Raw genomic sequence first — 14835 nt, forward strand, 5'->3', positions numbered from 1 at the left:
TCCATGTAGCATGTTCAGGGTCCACCCTAAATCAGTGTAACCAATACTGCTCATACCAACACATGCAGCAAACACAGTATTGTCCAAATCACTTCTAAGAACTTGAATCATTAATATATTGTCTCAGGTGCAATGTATTGTCTCAGCGTGATTCGAGACATAAAACCTTCCCAAATAATAGAGTCCTAAAACCGTTTTCAACATTGTACTATAAGAAACCATGAAGATTACAATGGGTTTCAAATAATCAATCCAATGGTTTGCCAATTAATGATGTATCTGCGTGCTGTGTTTGGTGCCGACCCACTGGGCACAGACGTCAATTTAACTTCTATTCCACGTTGGTTCAACCTAATTTCTTTGAAATGACGTGAAAACAACGTTGATTCAACCAGTGTGTGCCGATGTGGAGCGCGCAACAGTTAAATCACAGCCCACCAAAGCCTACAGTCTATTGGCTGAGGGAAGGCTTGTCTATCAGTTTAGGCAAAGGTATATTAAAAAGGGTGTTGTGAGGTTTTAAGTCAAGACATCGTTTTGTTTGGAGTTCTAGGCGTAACACTCGCCCACAATGATGTAACCTTTGAGGAAGAGGAATAGTCTTGTAGATTAAATAGATGCCAATTTCCATCCCTATATGTCCCTTTGGGCTATATATTCTCTCCTTCAAACCCGAGGTAATCAGATAGATGAGGAATATGTCTGTAACCTTCTCTGTAGTCTCCTACATTGTAACTAACGCGCCTTACACGAAATTATAAACAAGAGGCGCTTACACCTTTCATCATTTACCATTCTCCTATTTTAAAACAAATGTAGTTTCAGTATAACGATTTACAGAAATCCTATTTTTAATAAAATAGGTGGATGACGAGTTTGAAATGGGTCTACGGTAACCGAGAAAATATGCATATAGAGGTGCGTAATCTCCCCTGAACAATCCACCGGCTAATAGGCATAGGCAACTCACGTATTCGCTTGAGCATACGGCAAGAATATTTATTGAGCTCTCGCTCAATGCCTGCATTGAACGGGAAGCCTGGCAAGTAAATGCGTCCCCTTAGCGCTAGCCTATTTTCATGCCTTTTTACTGCACAGCCGAATCTTTCCGTACAAAAAGACACCACCCTCCAAAAAAAAATGTTTTTAAAAGTATTAAGACATAATTACTGCATAAGACATCAAAGGATTGTTCCTTACCTCGCGCACACGTGACCATCATAAAAAATACGAGATTCCAAAATATAACTCCAGTTTTAATCCTCATTTTTTTAGCTTGGAAAAAGTCCACTGGACCACATTTAATACATCCTCTCTTGAAAAGCTTTAAGAAGTCCATCGACCTGATTCGATATCCCTCTATGTCATCTGTTATCATGTTATTCTCTTCTCAATCTCCTCCGTTTCTTGAGCCGGTAGCAGTGTGTCTTCCGTGGTGGCTGGTGCGCGGTCACAGATCGAAGTGAACGGCGTTGCTGGGATGCTACAGCAACCTTGACGAGGACTCAACCATCTCACCAACAGGGGCAAAACTCTCAGCTCGATTCCTCGCGAGCTGGTAGGTTGTTTAAATTCAAGTTTTTTATCTAGTGTTTTCTGTCAAAATATCTCACCACATGAGCAGAGATAGTGACATAGCCATCAAATAAAAACAATCCTGAACCACACTAGTCAAGTGCATTCCACGAAAATACGCCGAACGAAAATATAAACGCAACATGTAAAGTGCTGGTCCCATGTTTCATGAGCAGAAATAAAATATCCCTGACATTTTCCATACTGCGCAAAAATATTATTTATCTCAAATGTTGTGCACAACTTTGTGTATGTCCCTGTTAGTGAGCATTGTATCCTTTGTCAATATAATCCATACACCTGACATAAACTGATTAATAAACTGATTAAACAGCGCGATCATTACACAGGTGCACCTTGTGCTGGGGACAATTAAAGGTGCTGAGGAGCATTTCTGTCTGTAAAAAAAGCCCTTTTATAAGGGAAAACTCATTCTGATTGGCTTGGCCTGGCTCCCCGCCCTGACTCCCAAGTTGCTGGGCCTATGACCTCCCAGGCCCACCTATTGCAGTGCCCCTGTGAAATCTATAGATTAGGGCCTTATGCATTTATTTCAATTGACTGATTTACTTATATGAACTGTAATGCAGAAAAATCTTTAAAATTGTTGCATGTTGCGTTTATATTTTTGTTCAGTGGAAATACATATCAGATCTTCTCGGTGCCGATTCTAGGCTATGGTAGGCTAATCTTTAACCATTAAAAAAATATAGATATTTTCTTTAACAAAATCCTAAATTGAATGTATAGTTGTTGTTGCCATGTAGACGTACTTGTTGACAACACTTTTAATTAGAAAATGATACCAAACTTAATAATAAGTGAGTTCCGTTTGGTAAAGGAATGATGATTCAAGAAAATCTCTCCTTTCCATTGTAATGGTGGCATTCGTAGTTGAATTGTAATGGATGAATGGATGTAACCTATGTCTACTTTAACTAATTGCAGTTATTTAATCGTAATTTCGTGAAATTACCCTGGCATAAACCATCCTCTCAAATACTGGTGACACCATTCCGATGTAAACCAGCTGCATAATTCTACCGCATTTGAATCAGAAGATACATTGCATCTTCCCGGATTCAATTTCCCTTTTCAACTCTAAAGTTGAGTTATTTCCAGGACTAAGTAGCAGTGTAGAAGGCCACTCCTGCCATCTACAGGCTATGTGCCCCGTCAAATTCTTTCCTCAATGACAACACGGAATCGCTCTCTCTCTTTTTTCTCCGTTCTGTCTTCTCTCTCGTTCTCCCTCCCTCCCTCCCTCACACACACCCCACACACACACACACACACACACACACACGGCCTACGTCTTTTTCAGTTCGGACCATTTGAATATGTGTGCCATCTAGCAGCTATGTGTCTGTGTTTTCACATCCAACACGCTTTACCATCTACTGTTCATTACTGGAGCTTTAATGTACAAATTATACATACAAAAAAACACATTTTGGTGTCTATTTTGCCATTATTGCGCACTATAGGCTACTGTTTGTGTCTTTTTGAATCGCCCTGCATAATTACGAAGGGCTCGTGAAGTCAAACGCTTGAAGGCGCGAGGCTCTTGGAACTCTCCAAGGTGCTGAAGTCTGCATTCTACAAATCAGTATTTCGAACATTTTGTTTCAAGAGACGGAGATCGAGTAAGGCAATCCGCTCAGTCTTTGTGTGCAGATAGACGTTGACTTCGCACTTGCATTTTAATGAACCCAAGGCCACATGACATACATAGCGTTGGGCTCCCGAGTGGCGCAGCGGTCTAAGGCACTATAGACCCTGGTTCGATTCCAGACTCTAGCACAACCGGCTGTGATTGGGAGTCCCGTAGGGTGGCGCACAATTGACTTTCCTTAGTTATAAAAAACAAAAGTAGGAGCATCCCAGGTTTCTGCAGACAGGCTTGCTTCATCCTACAGGCTAGGGCTACTTGCGTTGAGATGTATGTTCACTCGAATACAACTCTTGCCCCCCAAAAAATCATAATGCACATTCTTCAAGGCCCGTGCACACACATTTTTGAAATAAGCATTGTGTCTTTTTGGGGGGGCAAGAATTGTATGACCAGACCCATCTGCAAGCGAAGGATTCACCCGAGAGAGGGTGCCATAATAGAATCAAATCCGTTACATGAGAGCAGTGGCGATTTTATCACATACATTTTGGAGGGAAAACAAAAATGGTGGTATACATGACAACAAAGCCCCTACACAACACAACACTAAACAATACATTAATTAATTATACCACTGCTAAACGTGGCTATTAGCGGAGCCTTGTCTGGCAGCGAAACAGTTCATTCAGCCTCATTTACTGCCTTTAAAAAAACATAGATGATATGGCTGACTTGCTTAAACAAGTGTGGTTTCTACTGACAATTGAGATGTACACACTATGGCTTAAGGGGATGACAATCAGATAAGAGGCAAACCGTAATTGCGATTAAGACATTAATGAGCGAGCTAGGACGGACGTAGTCAATATAACTATTTGTTCAGCACTTTTGAAATGTACATCGACAGAATTCAGAACATGGGCCATTCTTACAGTGTTCTCCCTGTACACCAAGTCAGAATCGTAGGATAAATAAAGGGGGTATATGAGCAGACAATGAAAGCTCTAACAATATTTGATGATTACATTTCTCAAAAACAGGTTATAGGCTACATGTGCACCACCAAATCAGAACAGTAGGCAAAATTAAGAGGTGAAAATAGACCAAATTATTAGGGTGAGGCACATGGGCTACTAACAGCTTACTACACAACATACACTTAGTATTCATTTCTTAGCTACAGTATACACATCTCCCTGGCATATTACATAATTTATGCAGCAGCATACAATACATTTTTGGATCACTTGAAAAAGAAGGTGGCGCGGTGGTCCTTCGTGGGCAAATTTTGTCATCAAACTTTGTCATCAAAGTCTGGCATTCTCAGGATGTATGGTGCTTTTAAGACAATGGGGAACTAAAAAAAGGGAGAATCATGATGACGTCAGTGATCTTCAGATTGTAGCTCTAAAAAGAGGCCCGAGTTCCCAATTTACAATTCCAATTTGGATGAAAGTTCAAAACGTATTTTCCCAGTCGTAGCTCTATTTCCCGAGTTCCCAGTTGTCTTGAACTCACTAAAGTCAGATTTTGCAGTTCCGAGTTAACAGTTGTTTTGAGCGAGGCACAAATCATGCTTCATTGACAGCATGGCCAATGTTGAATGTTTATAATTTTAAACTAGGAAAAGAACCCTTAATCTTAGACTTGGGACCACACATCCGATACACTGAATAGTAGGCTAATGGTTGCTTTACAATGCTTGGAGTTAGACACTGATTCCTTCCTAACAACTCATTGTTGAATTTGCAATTTACAACTTGTTGTGTAATGTTTATGTCCAATGGCCGCTGAGCACCAATATGTCTTATCTATACTTTCTCTTCATTATTTCTCTTCCATATGACAATGATTAAAAATGATTTGCCAGTAGATTGTCGACTTGATTCATGATGATGACTGCTAGCTAAGATTTTGAAAGTGTGATGTTGACATGATCAGTCCAATCAAAGCTACTGTAGATATAACGTGATTTGACTTCATTTTACCTACATTTTGGAACTGCCTTACTCAAGAAAACAAAAAAGAGACCATGTTTGTATGCGGCTTTATTAACTCAATGATATATATTTTGACATTGTTTGCACTGACATGTGACATGTATTTATGCCAAAATAACGTGCAAAACTAAACAAATATTTGTATTATTAGAAAAGGTTTAGAAAAAAATGTGAAGCTGAAAATGACGGGTCACCACTGCCTGACAGAGAGAGTGCCATAATAGAATCAAATCCATCACCTGAGAGAGGGTGTCATGATAGAATCAAATACATCACCTGAGAGAGAGGGAACCATAATAGAATACATCACCTGAGAGAGAGGGAACCATAATAGAATCAAATACGTCACCTGAGAGAGAGGGAACCATAATAGAATACATCACCTGAGAGAGAGGGAACCATAATAGAATCAAATACGTCACCTGAGAGAGAGGGAACCATAATAGAATCAAATACGTCACCTGAGAGAGAGGGAACCATAATAGAATACATCACCTGAGAGAGAGGGAACCATAATATAATCAAATCCATCACCTGAGAGAGAGGGAACCATAATATAATCAAATACGTCACCTGAGAGAGAGGGAACCATAATATAATCAAATACGTCACCTGAGAGAGAGGGAACCATAATATAATCAAATACGTCACCTGAGAGAGAGGGAACCATAATAGAATACATCACCTGAGAGAGAGGGAACCATAACAGAATACATCACCTGAGAGAGAGGGAACCATAATAGAATACATCACCTGAGAGAGAGGGAACCATAATATAATACATCACCTGAGAGAGAGGGAACCATAATATAATACATCACCTGAGAGAGAGGGAACCATAATAGAATACATCACCTGAGAGAGAGGGAACCATAATAGAATACATCACCTGAGAGAGAGGGAACCATAACAGAATACATCACCTGAGAGAGAGGGAACCATAACAGAATACATCACCTGAGAGAGAGGGAACCATAATAGAATACATCACCTGAGAGAGAGGGAACCATAATAGAATACATCACCTGAGAGAGAGGGAACCATAATAGAATACATCACCTGAGAGAGAGGGAACCATAATAGAATCAAATACGTCACCTGAGAGAGAGGGTGCCATAATAGAATCAAATCCGTCACCTGAGGGGGAGGGTGCCATAAATCTTCTTCTTGTCAATCTCAATAATTGTTTTTTCTCTCTCCAGTGTCATGACGTGGCCCTGTTGGGGATGTTTATGACCCCCATAAATACCTTTCCCCCTTTTCTCTTTCTCTTTCTACTCTACAGACTGCACTCTTGGAAAGCCCTTTGTTAACATAGAGTATGGTAACATCAAAAGGTTGGGAACGGAACAATATTTTGGTAATTCAACCAGGTGAAAGTATCCGTTGGTACCTCTTGGGGCAGTATTTTCATGGCCGGATGAAAAATGTACCCAATTTAAACTGGTCACTACTCTTGCCCAGGAAATAGAATATGCATATTATTAGTAGATTTGGATAGAAAACACTCTGAAGTTTCTAAAAGTGTTTGAATGGTGTCTGTGAGTATAACAGAACTCATATGGCAGGCAAAAACCTGAGACAATTTCAACCAGGAAGTGTAAGGTCTGAAAACTGTAGTTCTACTTTTGAATCCCTAGAGAAACTACAAATACTTAGGGGTCACGTTGCAATTCCTAAGGCTTCCATTGGCTGTCAAAAGCCCTCCGAAAGTTGTTTCATACGTATCCAGTAACCGGGCAGAATATAGGAGCTCAGTTACTGAGTGGACTGCTGGAGGACAAAGAGATTGGAAATGCGCAGTCACATGAGCGCGCCTTTCCTTATTTTTCTTCTGAAATGAATACGGTATTGTCCGGTTGGAATATTATCGCTTTTCTACGAGAAAAATACCATAAAGATTGATTTTAAACAGTATTTGACATGCTTCTAAGTACGGTAATGGAACATTTTGACTTTTCGTCTCTGGTTCCGCGCTCGCGCGTTATTCCTTTCGGATAGTGCTCTGAACGCACTAACAAAACGGAGGTATTTGGACATAAATATGGATTATTTGGAACAAAAACAACATTTCTTGTGGAAGTAGCAGTCCTGGGAGTGCATTCTGACGAAGATCAGCAAAGGTAATACAATATTTCTAATAATAATTCTGAGTTTAGGTTGCCCCGAACTTGGCGGGTGTCTGAATAGCTAGCCGTGATGGCTGAGCTATGTACTCAGAATATTGAAAAATGTGCTTTTGCCGAAAAGCTATTTTAAAATGTGACACAGCGTTTGCATCCAGGAGTAGTCTATCTATAATTCTTAAAATAATTGTTATATATTTTGTCAACGTTTATGATGAGTATCTCTGTAATGTGTGTGCTCATTGTGCTCATTCACCGGTAGTTCTGGAGGCTAAACATTTTCTGACATTTTCTGAACGTCACGCGCCAATGTAAAATGCTGTTTTTGGATATAAATATGAACTTTATCTAACAAAACATACATGTATTGTGTAACATAATGTCCTAGGAGTGTCATCTGATGAAGATCATCAAAGGTTAGTCCTTCATTTAGCTGTGTTTTGGGTTTTATTGACATATATGCTTGCTTAGAAAATGGCTGTGTGATTATTTTTGTCTATGTACTCTCCTAACATAATCTAATGTTTTGCTTTCGCCGTAAAGCCTTTTTGAAATCGGACAATGTGGTTACATCAAGGAGAAGTGTATCTTTAAAATGGTGTAAAATAGTCGTATGTTTGAGAAATTGAAATTATTCGATTTTTGCTGTTTTGAATTTCGCGCCATGCTATCTTGTCAAGCAATCCCGTTAACGGGATCCTATCTCAAATGGGTCCCCAACAGGTTAAAGAACATGATGTCAGATCTGTTGTTGTCTGGGAGATTGTATCTGATGATAGGACGACATAAACTGTATCTTGGAAAGTCTACACATTCTAGTTATCAGATTCACATGGAATTGTTGTGCAATTTAAATATTTAAATGTGAAACTATTTGTGAAAAGATTAAATGTAATTTCAGTTATTTAAAATGAGAGAATTGTTTTCATAAGCAAAATATTCTCACTCAGTGGCCACGCCCATGTGAATAGGCATTGGTTGGAAATGATGAACCATCCCCTGTTCTACATTTCTATAAGAACCCCCGTGACCCAGTTCAGGACGGACTAAGCTAATGGTTGAACAACTACAACCTAACGAAATTAACATTGTGTTCCTGATGATGTGGGGACTGATGTCCATACGTTTAGAAGGGCTAATTTCAACGTGGAAGTGACGATCGCCACGCTGGAAGGATGTATTTTGACTACACCAGCCAGAATATAGCATGAGCTTAGTATGGCAACTTGGTATGAACTTTGAACTCTTCTTCACTGAAGAAGTGATACATCCTAGATGTTGAGTTATTAGTAGCAGCTGTAAATGGGCGTGGCCTAGGAAAGGATGGACAATCTCTTCAGAACGACAGGGTACTACAACGTATCTGTTCTACCACACAACGACAGGGTACTACAACGCATCCATTCTATCACACAACAACAGACTACAACGTATCTATTCTACCACATGACGACAGACTACAATGTATCCGCCCAAAAATATTCTTCAAAGGACAAGGGAGATCTCTGCTGGGAAACCCAGCCTTCCATTATCGACCAATCTATCGAAGCGCAGCTCAGAGTAAATATATTTCTTGCATTTTCCTTTTCCGAATGGGCGGTTATTTAGTATGCATAAGATTCTGTATTTACGATAGCATAGCTTCATAAGGTCCGATAGAGACCCAATCCTTTTGTTCCTCAGTCTTTCCGCTCTTTCATTCAAACCCAACCCCCTTTCTTTGTGTATCCAGCCGTCATATCGGTTTCGTCCGCTAGGGACGTTTTCTTTTATGACATAATTAGTAATCAATGTATGATCCATCCTGTGTATATGTAATTCTGTGTGATTATCTAGGTATTTAGTTGTCAGTGTCCGTGTATAGGTGATGAGGAAAGGAGTCAATCGCAGGACACCGAACTGAGTAAAAAATAAGTAATTTACTCAAATAAAAATTCAGAATACAAAATCCACGCAGGGAAAACAAGAACTACAAACACAACGAACAAAACCAACAGTAAAACATTAACGCACAAAACATCATGATGACCAGAGGGTTTAAATAGGAAAGTAATCATAACCAAATGGGAACCAGGTGTGAACAATCAAGACATAACCAATTGACAAAGAAACCTGGATCGGTGGCAGCTAGAAAGCCGGTGACGATGACCGCTGAACGCCGCCCCAACAAGGAGAGGCACCAACTTCGGCGGAATTCGTGACATTAGTAAATAAATAATTAAACCAAATTTTGTATTGCTGATTCAACTTGTTAGACAGGGTTCGTGAAGATAACCAATAATTTTATGACGTTCAGATGAGACTGAATAAGGTGACGATTAATAATTGACTGCTATTGATTTAAAAGGTGACCAGGTCTTTAAGAGTTTATTCGGAAGACAACAGCTCTATAAACATTCTTCCGTGGTGCCCCGATTTCTTAGTTAATTACATTTACATGATTACTTTAATCAGGTAATATTAATTACAAAGAATTGATTTGATAAAATAGCATGTCATATATAATTTAATCCATAGTAAAGACACAACATCATGACACCCCGTGTGAGGAATCTAAAATAGGATGACGCTTTCATTTTGATTAAGCCTATATAAAATTGAAAATCAGATTGCACAATACACCCAGGTTATTATACACATTATTGGAGTTGTAGACAGGAGTTGGTGAGCTGTGTGTGTGTCTGTTTTGGAGGCTGCCTCCGTGCTGTTCTCTGATGTAGCCAGTGGGTAGAGTTAGCTATACATTTCTAGTACAAGGACACGATCCAGCTACTTATAGAAATTTGAGAAATAGAGCGTTTGGCCAAACATAGTGCTATTTCTGCCTCCCGTGTTTCAGAACCAGGTAGACTCAGTCATTATTAATTTCTCGAGCTAGGTCACAGGGCCAGCGGACAGAAATTTGAGAAGATATTAGCTTGACCAGCAATAATTATCTCTCTGTCCCTCACGTTCTCAGTATCGTGAGTAGACCAACGGTGTATGTCTTTGTTTAAATTTGCTTGTGCAAAGCTCAGTAAACAACCCAGTACTGAAGGGAGTCCCACCTCCAGCAGGAATCCCATGTGGCTTCGGCCTTAGGGAGAAGTGAACCTAGTGGTGAATGTACCCTAAAATTTGAACTACTGTTTACACTTATGATAATCTAGACAATCTCCCTTGATTGGATATCATCGTCTTATTCAATTTAATAAGTTAAATTGTCGAACATACCTTAAGGTTCTTCCAATCAAATGAGACACTTTTAAACTTCCCATATTAACCCAGATGAACCAACTTCTCAGGTTAATTAAAGTTTAATTCCTAGATACCCTATCCAGGTATGATTAATCATTATCATTGATTAATTAATACAATTTTCTTTTGCAAATTCATTCACGTCCAACTCCCACATTACTGGTACAGTACTGATGGTTCATTAACATCTATAAATAGATGAAATTCTTTGCAGCTTAAAAAAATTCCACACCCAAACTTTATTTATTATTATTTTTTTAAATAATGTGCAAGCTATCAGAGGGGGTGGTCACCACTCCTCTGCTAATTAGTGAACCTCCCCCCATAAAAGGATTTATATCTGACCTCAGCAGCAATACCAATCCTAATTATGCCCTTAGCAAAAAATCTGCCAAAATTGCGAACAACGCTCTCCAAAATCAACCAATTGAACACAGGTTTTATAACAGTTCTCTCCAGTTTAACCCTTATGTATCTCCATCAAAGATTGGCATCGGTCCAATACCACAGTGCACAGCTGAAGCACGTGCAAGACATGGCTAACATGAGGGGACAGGTGGAGAGAACCAAGCAACTATTGACAAAAGTAGGAAAGCATGTCATATATTATTAAATCCATAGTAAAGACACGCCACCAGCAAGATGTTTATAGTTTAAATTCATGTTTATGCTGCTATGTTTATAGCCCTGTTTATAGCTGTGTTATTATAGTGTAATTGTATTGCTATTCGTTCTTCTGTATATGTATTATAACGCTTTACTAATACTGTTAACATGTGTGCATGTCTTTGCCTTATAGAACCACATCAAGTAGGATTCCAGATACCATTGTAAATACCTGAAGTGTGTGCCTAATGTCTGGTGGTGATCCTGAATAGAGAAGCATGCAACTTGGATAAGCATCCACCTTGTTCTTACCGGACATCCTTTAGGGGGCTCAGAAGCCAACCACTCAGACGAGATCCAGCTAGCAGTTTTTACAATAGTTAACACACTACGACAGGCCTGCGTGTTGTTTTTACAATAGTTAACACACTACGACAGGCCTGCATGTTGTTTTACACCAGTTAACACACTACGACAGGCCTGCATGTTGTTTTACACCAGTTAACACACTACGACAGGCCTGCATGTTGTTTTTACAATAGTTAACACACTACGACAGGCCTGCATGTTGTTTTTACACCAGTTAACACACTACGACAGGCCTGCATGTTGTTTTTACAATAGTTAACACACTACGACAGGCCTGCGTGTTGTTTTACACCAGTTAACACACTACGACAGGCCTGCGTGTTGTTTTTACAATAGTTAACACACTACGACAGGCCTGCATGTTGTTTTTACACCAGTTAACACACTACGACAGGCCTGCATGTTGTTTTACACCAGTTAACACACTACGACAGGCCTGCGTGTTGTTTTTACACCAGTTAACACACTACGACAGGCCTGCATGTTGTTTTTACAACAGTTAACACACTACGACAGGCCTGCATGTTGTTTTACACCAGTTAACACACTACGACAGGCCTGCATGTTGTTTTACACCAGTTAACACACTACGACAGGCCTGCATGTTGTTTTTACAATAGTTAACACACTACGACAGGCCTGCATGTTGTTTTAACACCAGTTAACACACTACGACAGGCCTGCATGTTGTTTTACACCAGTTAACACACTACGACAGGCCTGCATGTTGTTTTAACAACAGTTAACACACTACGACAGGCCTACATGTTGTTCGTAATAGGTCTATCTGCTGCTGCTGCAAAACTCTCCTCCCTCCCAACCGCTCCCCCTTCCTCCATGTCCAAACCAAGTGATTCAAATTCCTCATCGGCCCCATGTCCGCAGATTAATGCTGTGGTCCCATGCCCCCCGAACAATGAAAAGGGCAGCAAAATAAAATCCAGCCATGAGCATAATGACCTTTCAGCATGGCGACTCCCTCCGTCACTGAGCATAGCAAAGCAGAGCCTGTGTCGAGCAGAGCACAGGGGAACAATCAGCAGAGGATGAATCCCTTCTTCTTTTTATCAGGAACATTCATGTGTTGAAAATTCCACATTGTTTGCATAGTCAATTTACGCACAGCTCTGAAACACACACTTACCCCACCAGACATGCCACCAGGGGTCTTTTCATAGTCCCCAAATCCAGAACAAATTCAAGAAAGCGTACAATATTTTATAGAGCCATTATTGCATGGAACTCCCATCTCATATTGCTCAAATTAACAGCAAACCTGGTTTAAAAAAACAGATACAGCAGCACCTCACGGCACAACACCTCTCCGCTATTTGATCTAGATAGTTTGTGTGTATGTATTGACATGTAGGCTATGTGTGCCATTTTAAAATTGATGTAGTTCTGTCCTTGAGCTGTTATTGTCTATTAATGGTCTGTATTATGTCATGTTTCATGTTCTGTGTTCTGTGTGCACCCTAGAAAGTGTAGCTGCTGCTTTCGCAACAGCTAATGGGGATCCTAATGAAATACCAAAAAAAATAATCTTGACTACACCTCATCAAACTCAGATTCCTCCTCACTGAGGGTTGGTGCACAGAAGTGTGACCTCCACACCCCTCCAAGTCCCTGGCTTAGTGCTTTCTCATTGGCTAAACTGGGCTGATAATTCAAATATATTATTCATATTAAAAACTTCTTTGGGATAGGTGGGACGGTAGCGTTCCACCTGGCCAACATTCAATGAAATGGCAGAGCAGCAAATTCAAATTAAATTACTATAAATATTAAACTTTCATGAAATCACAAGTGCAATACATCACAATACAGCTTAACTTGTTGTTAATCCAGCCAAGGTGTCAGATTTGAAAAAGGCTTTACGGCGAAAGCAAACCATGCGATTATCTGAGGACAGCGTCCCTCACACAAATGCATAACAAATCATTTACAACCAGGGAGTTGCGACACGAAAGTCAGAAATAGCGATATAATATATGCCTTACCTTTGAAGATCTTCTTCTGTTGGCACTCCAAAAGGTCTCAGTTACATTACAAATGGTCCTTTTGTTCCATTCATTTCTTCTTTATAGCCATAAAAACTCAGTTTAGCTGGTGGGCTTCAGTCAATAATCCACTCGGTTTACATCGGTCAAAATGCATACAAAATGAATCCCAAACGTTACCAATAAACTTATCCAAACAAGTCAATCAATGTTTATAATGTCACAAACTTCATCGTCTGAAGAGGAGAAATCATCAGACCAATATGCAGCGGTTAGAATGCTCATCTTCTTTTTATTAGAAGGGAAAAAATACTCATACAAAAACAAACGACGAAAACAGTCCCGTAAGGTGCTCAGACTATACAAGGAAACAACCACCCACAAACACAAGTGAAAACACACACAACTAAATATGGCCTCCAATCAGAGATAACAACAAACAGCTGCCTCTGATTGGAGGTCATTGACAAAACTAACATAGACATAGAAAAACTAGAAAACCCTCATAGAAATACAAAACATAGAACATCAACCAAAAACCCTGAAACACACAAAACAAACACCCCCTGCCACGCCCTGACCATACTATAATAATAAACAACCCCTTTTACTGGTCAGGACGTGACATATAATCAATCCTTAGGTACCCTAATGCACAAATAAACAATACAATTTAAGACGGAGAATCGATATTGCCTTTACTGGAGATAAACAAAAAGGACGCTCTATCTCGGCCATGCGCATGGAAACACTACAGCCAAAATGGGAGCCCTTAGAAAAATGACTTCTTATCCCTCTTTTTTCCAAAAACCAGCCTGAAACTCTTTCTAAAGACTGTTGACATCTAGTGGAAGCCCTAGGAACTGCAATCGGGCACGATTTCGGCCTATTATAAAAGTGCCAGCCATTGAAATCAGTGGTAGGATTCATTCTTTTTGGGGGGGGGATGGTTTGCCCTTGGGTTTTTGCCTGCCATTTCAGTTCTGTTATACTCACAGACATTATTTTAACAGTTTTAGAAACTTTAGAGTGTTTTCCATCCAAATCTACCAATTATATGCATAACCTAGCTTCTGGGCCTGAGTAGCAGGCAGTTTACTTTGGGCACGCTTTTCATCCAGACGTCAAAATACCGCCCCCTATAATTTAAGACACCATTCATCGATTCCCATAATTTAATAATAATATGTTTATTATTAAGGTACTTGAATGTTCACATGTTCAAGAAGGTATTTCTGAAGAAAAAATTTACGAAAAATGATCGGCACTACTGGGTAGTAGGAACCAGCGTCAAACGCCTCAGACTG

General features: G+C 39.8%; 1 protein-coding gene across 3 annotated transcripts in view; it reads right to left on the reverse strand.

Moving 5' to 3' along the window:
- The window catches only part of LOC106588997 (CUB and sushi domain-containing protein 3), a 746396-nt gene extending 744797 nt beyond the window's left edge, over positions 1 to 1599 (reverse strand). For all 3 annotated transcript variants that reach the window (XM_045709277.1, XM_014178612.2, XM_014178611.2), the window contains exon 1: positions 1201 to 1599. In XM_045709277.1, coding sequence (XP_045565233.1) covers positions 1201 to 1378 — 178 coding nt within the window. In that variant the 5' untranslated portion in view covers positions 1379 to 1599. The remainder of the gene's footprint in view (positions 1 to 1200) is intronic.
- Positions 1600 to 14835: the final 13236 nt, after the last annotated feature.

Source organism: Salmo salar, chromosome ssa27 (genome assembly GCF_905237065.1).
Source record: "Salmo salar chromosome ssa27, Ssal_v3.1, whole genome shotgun sequence".
Lineage (NCBI taxonomy): Eukaryota > Metazoa > Chordata > Actinopteri > Salmoniformes > Salmonidae > Salmo > Salmo salar.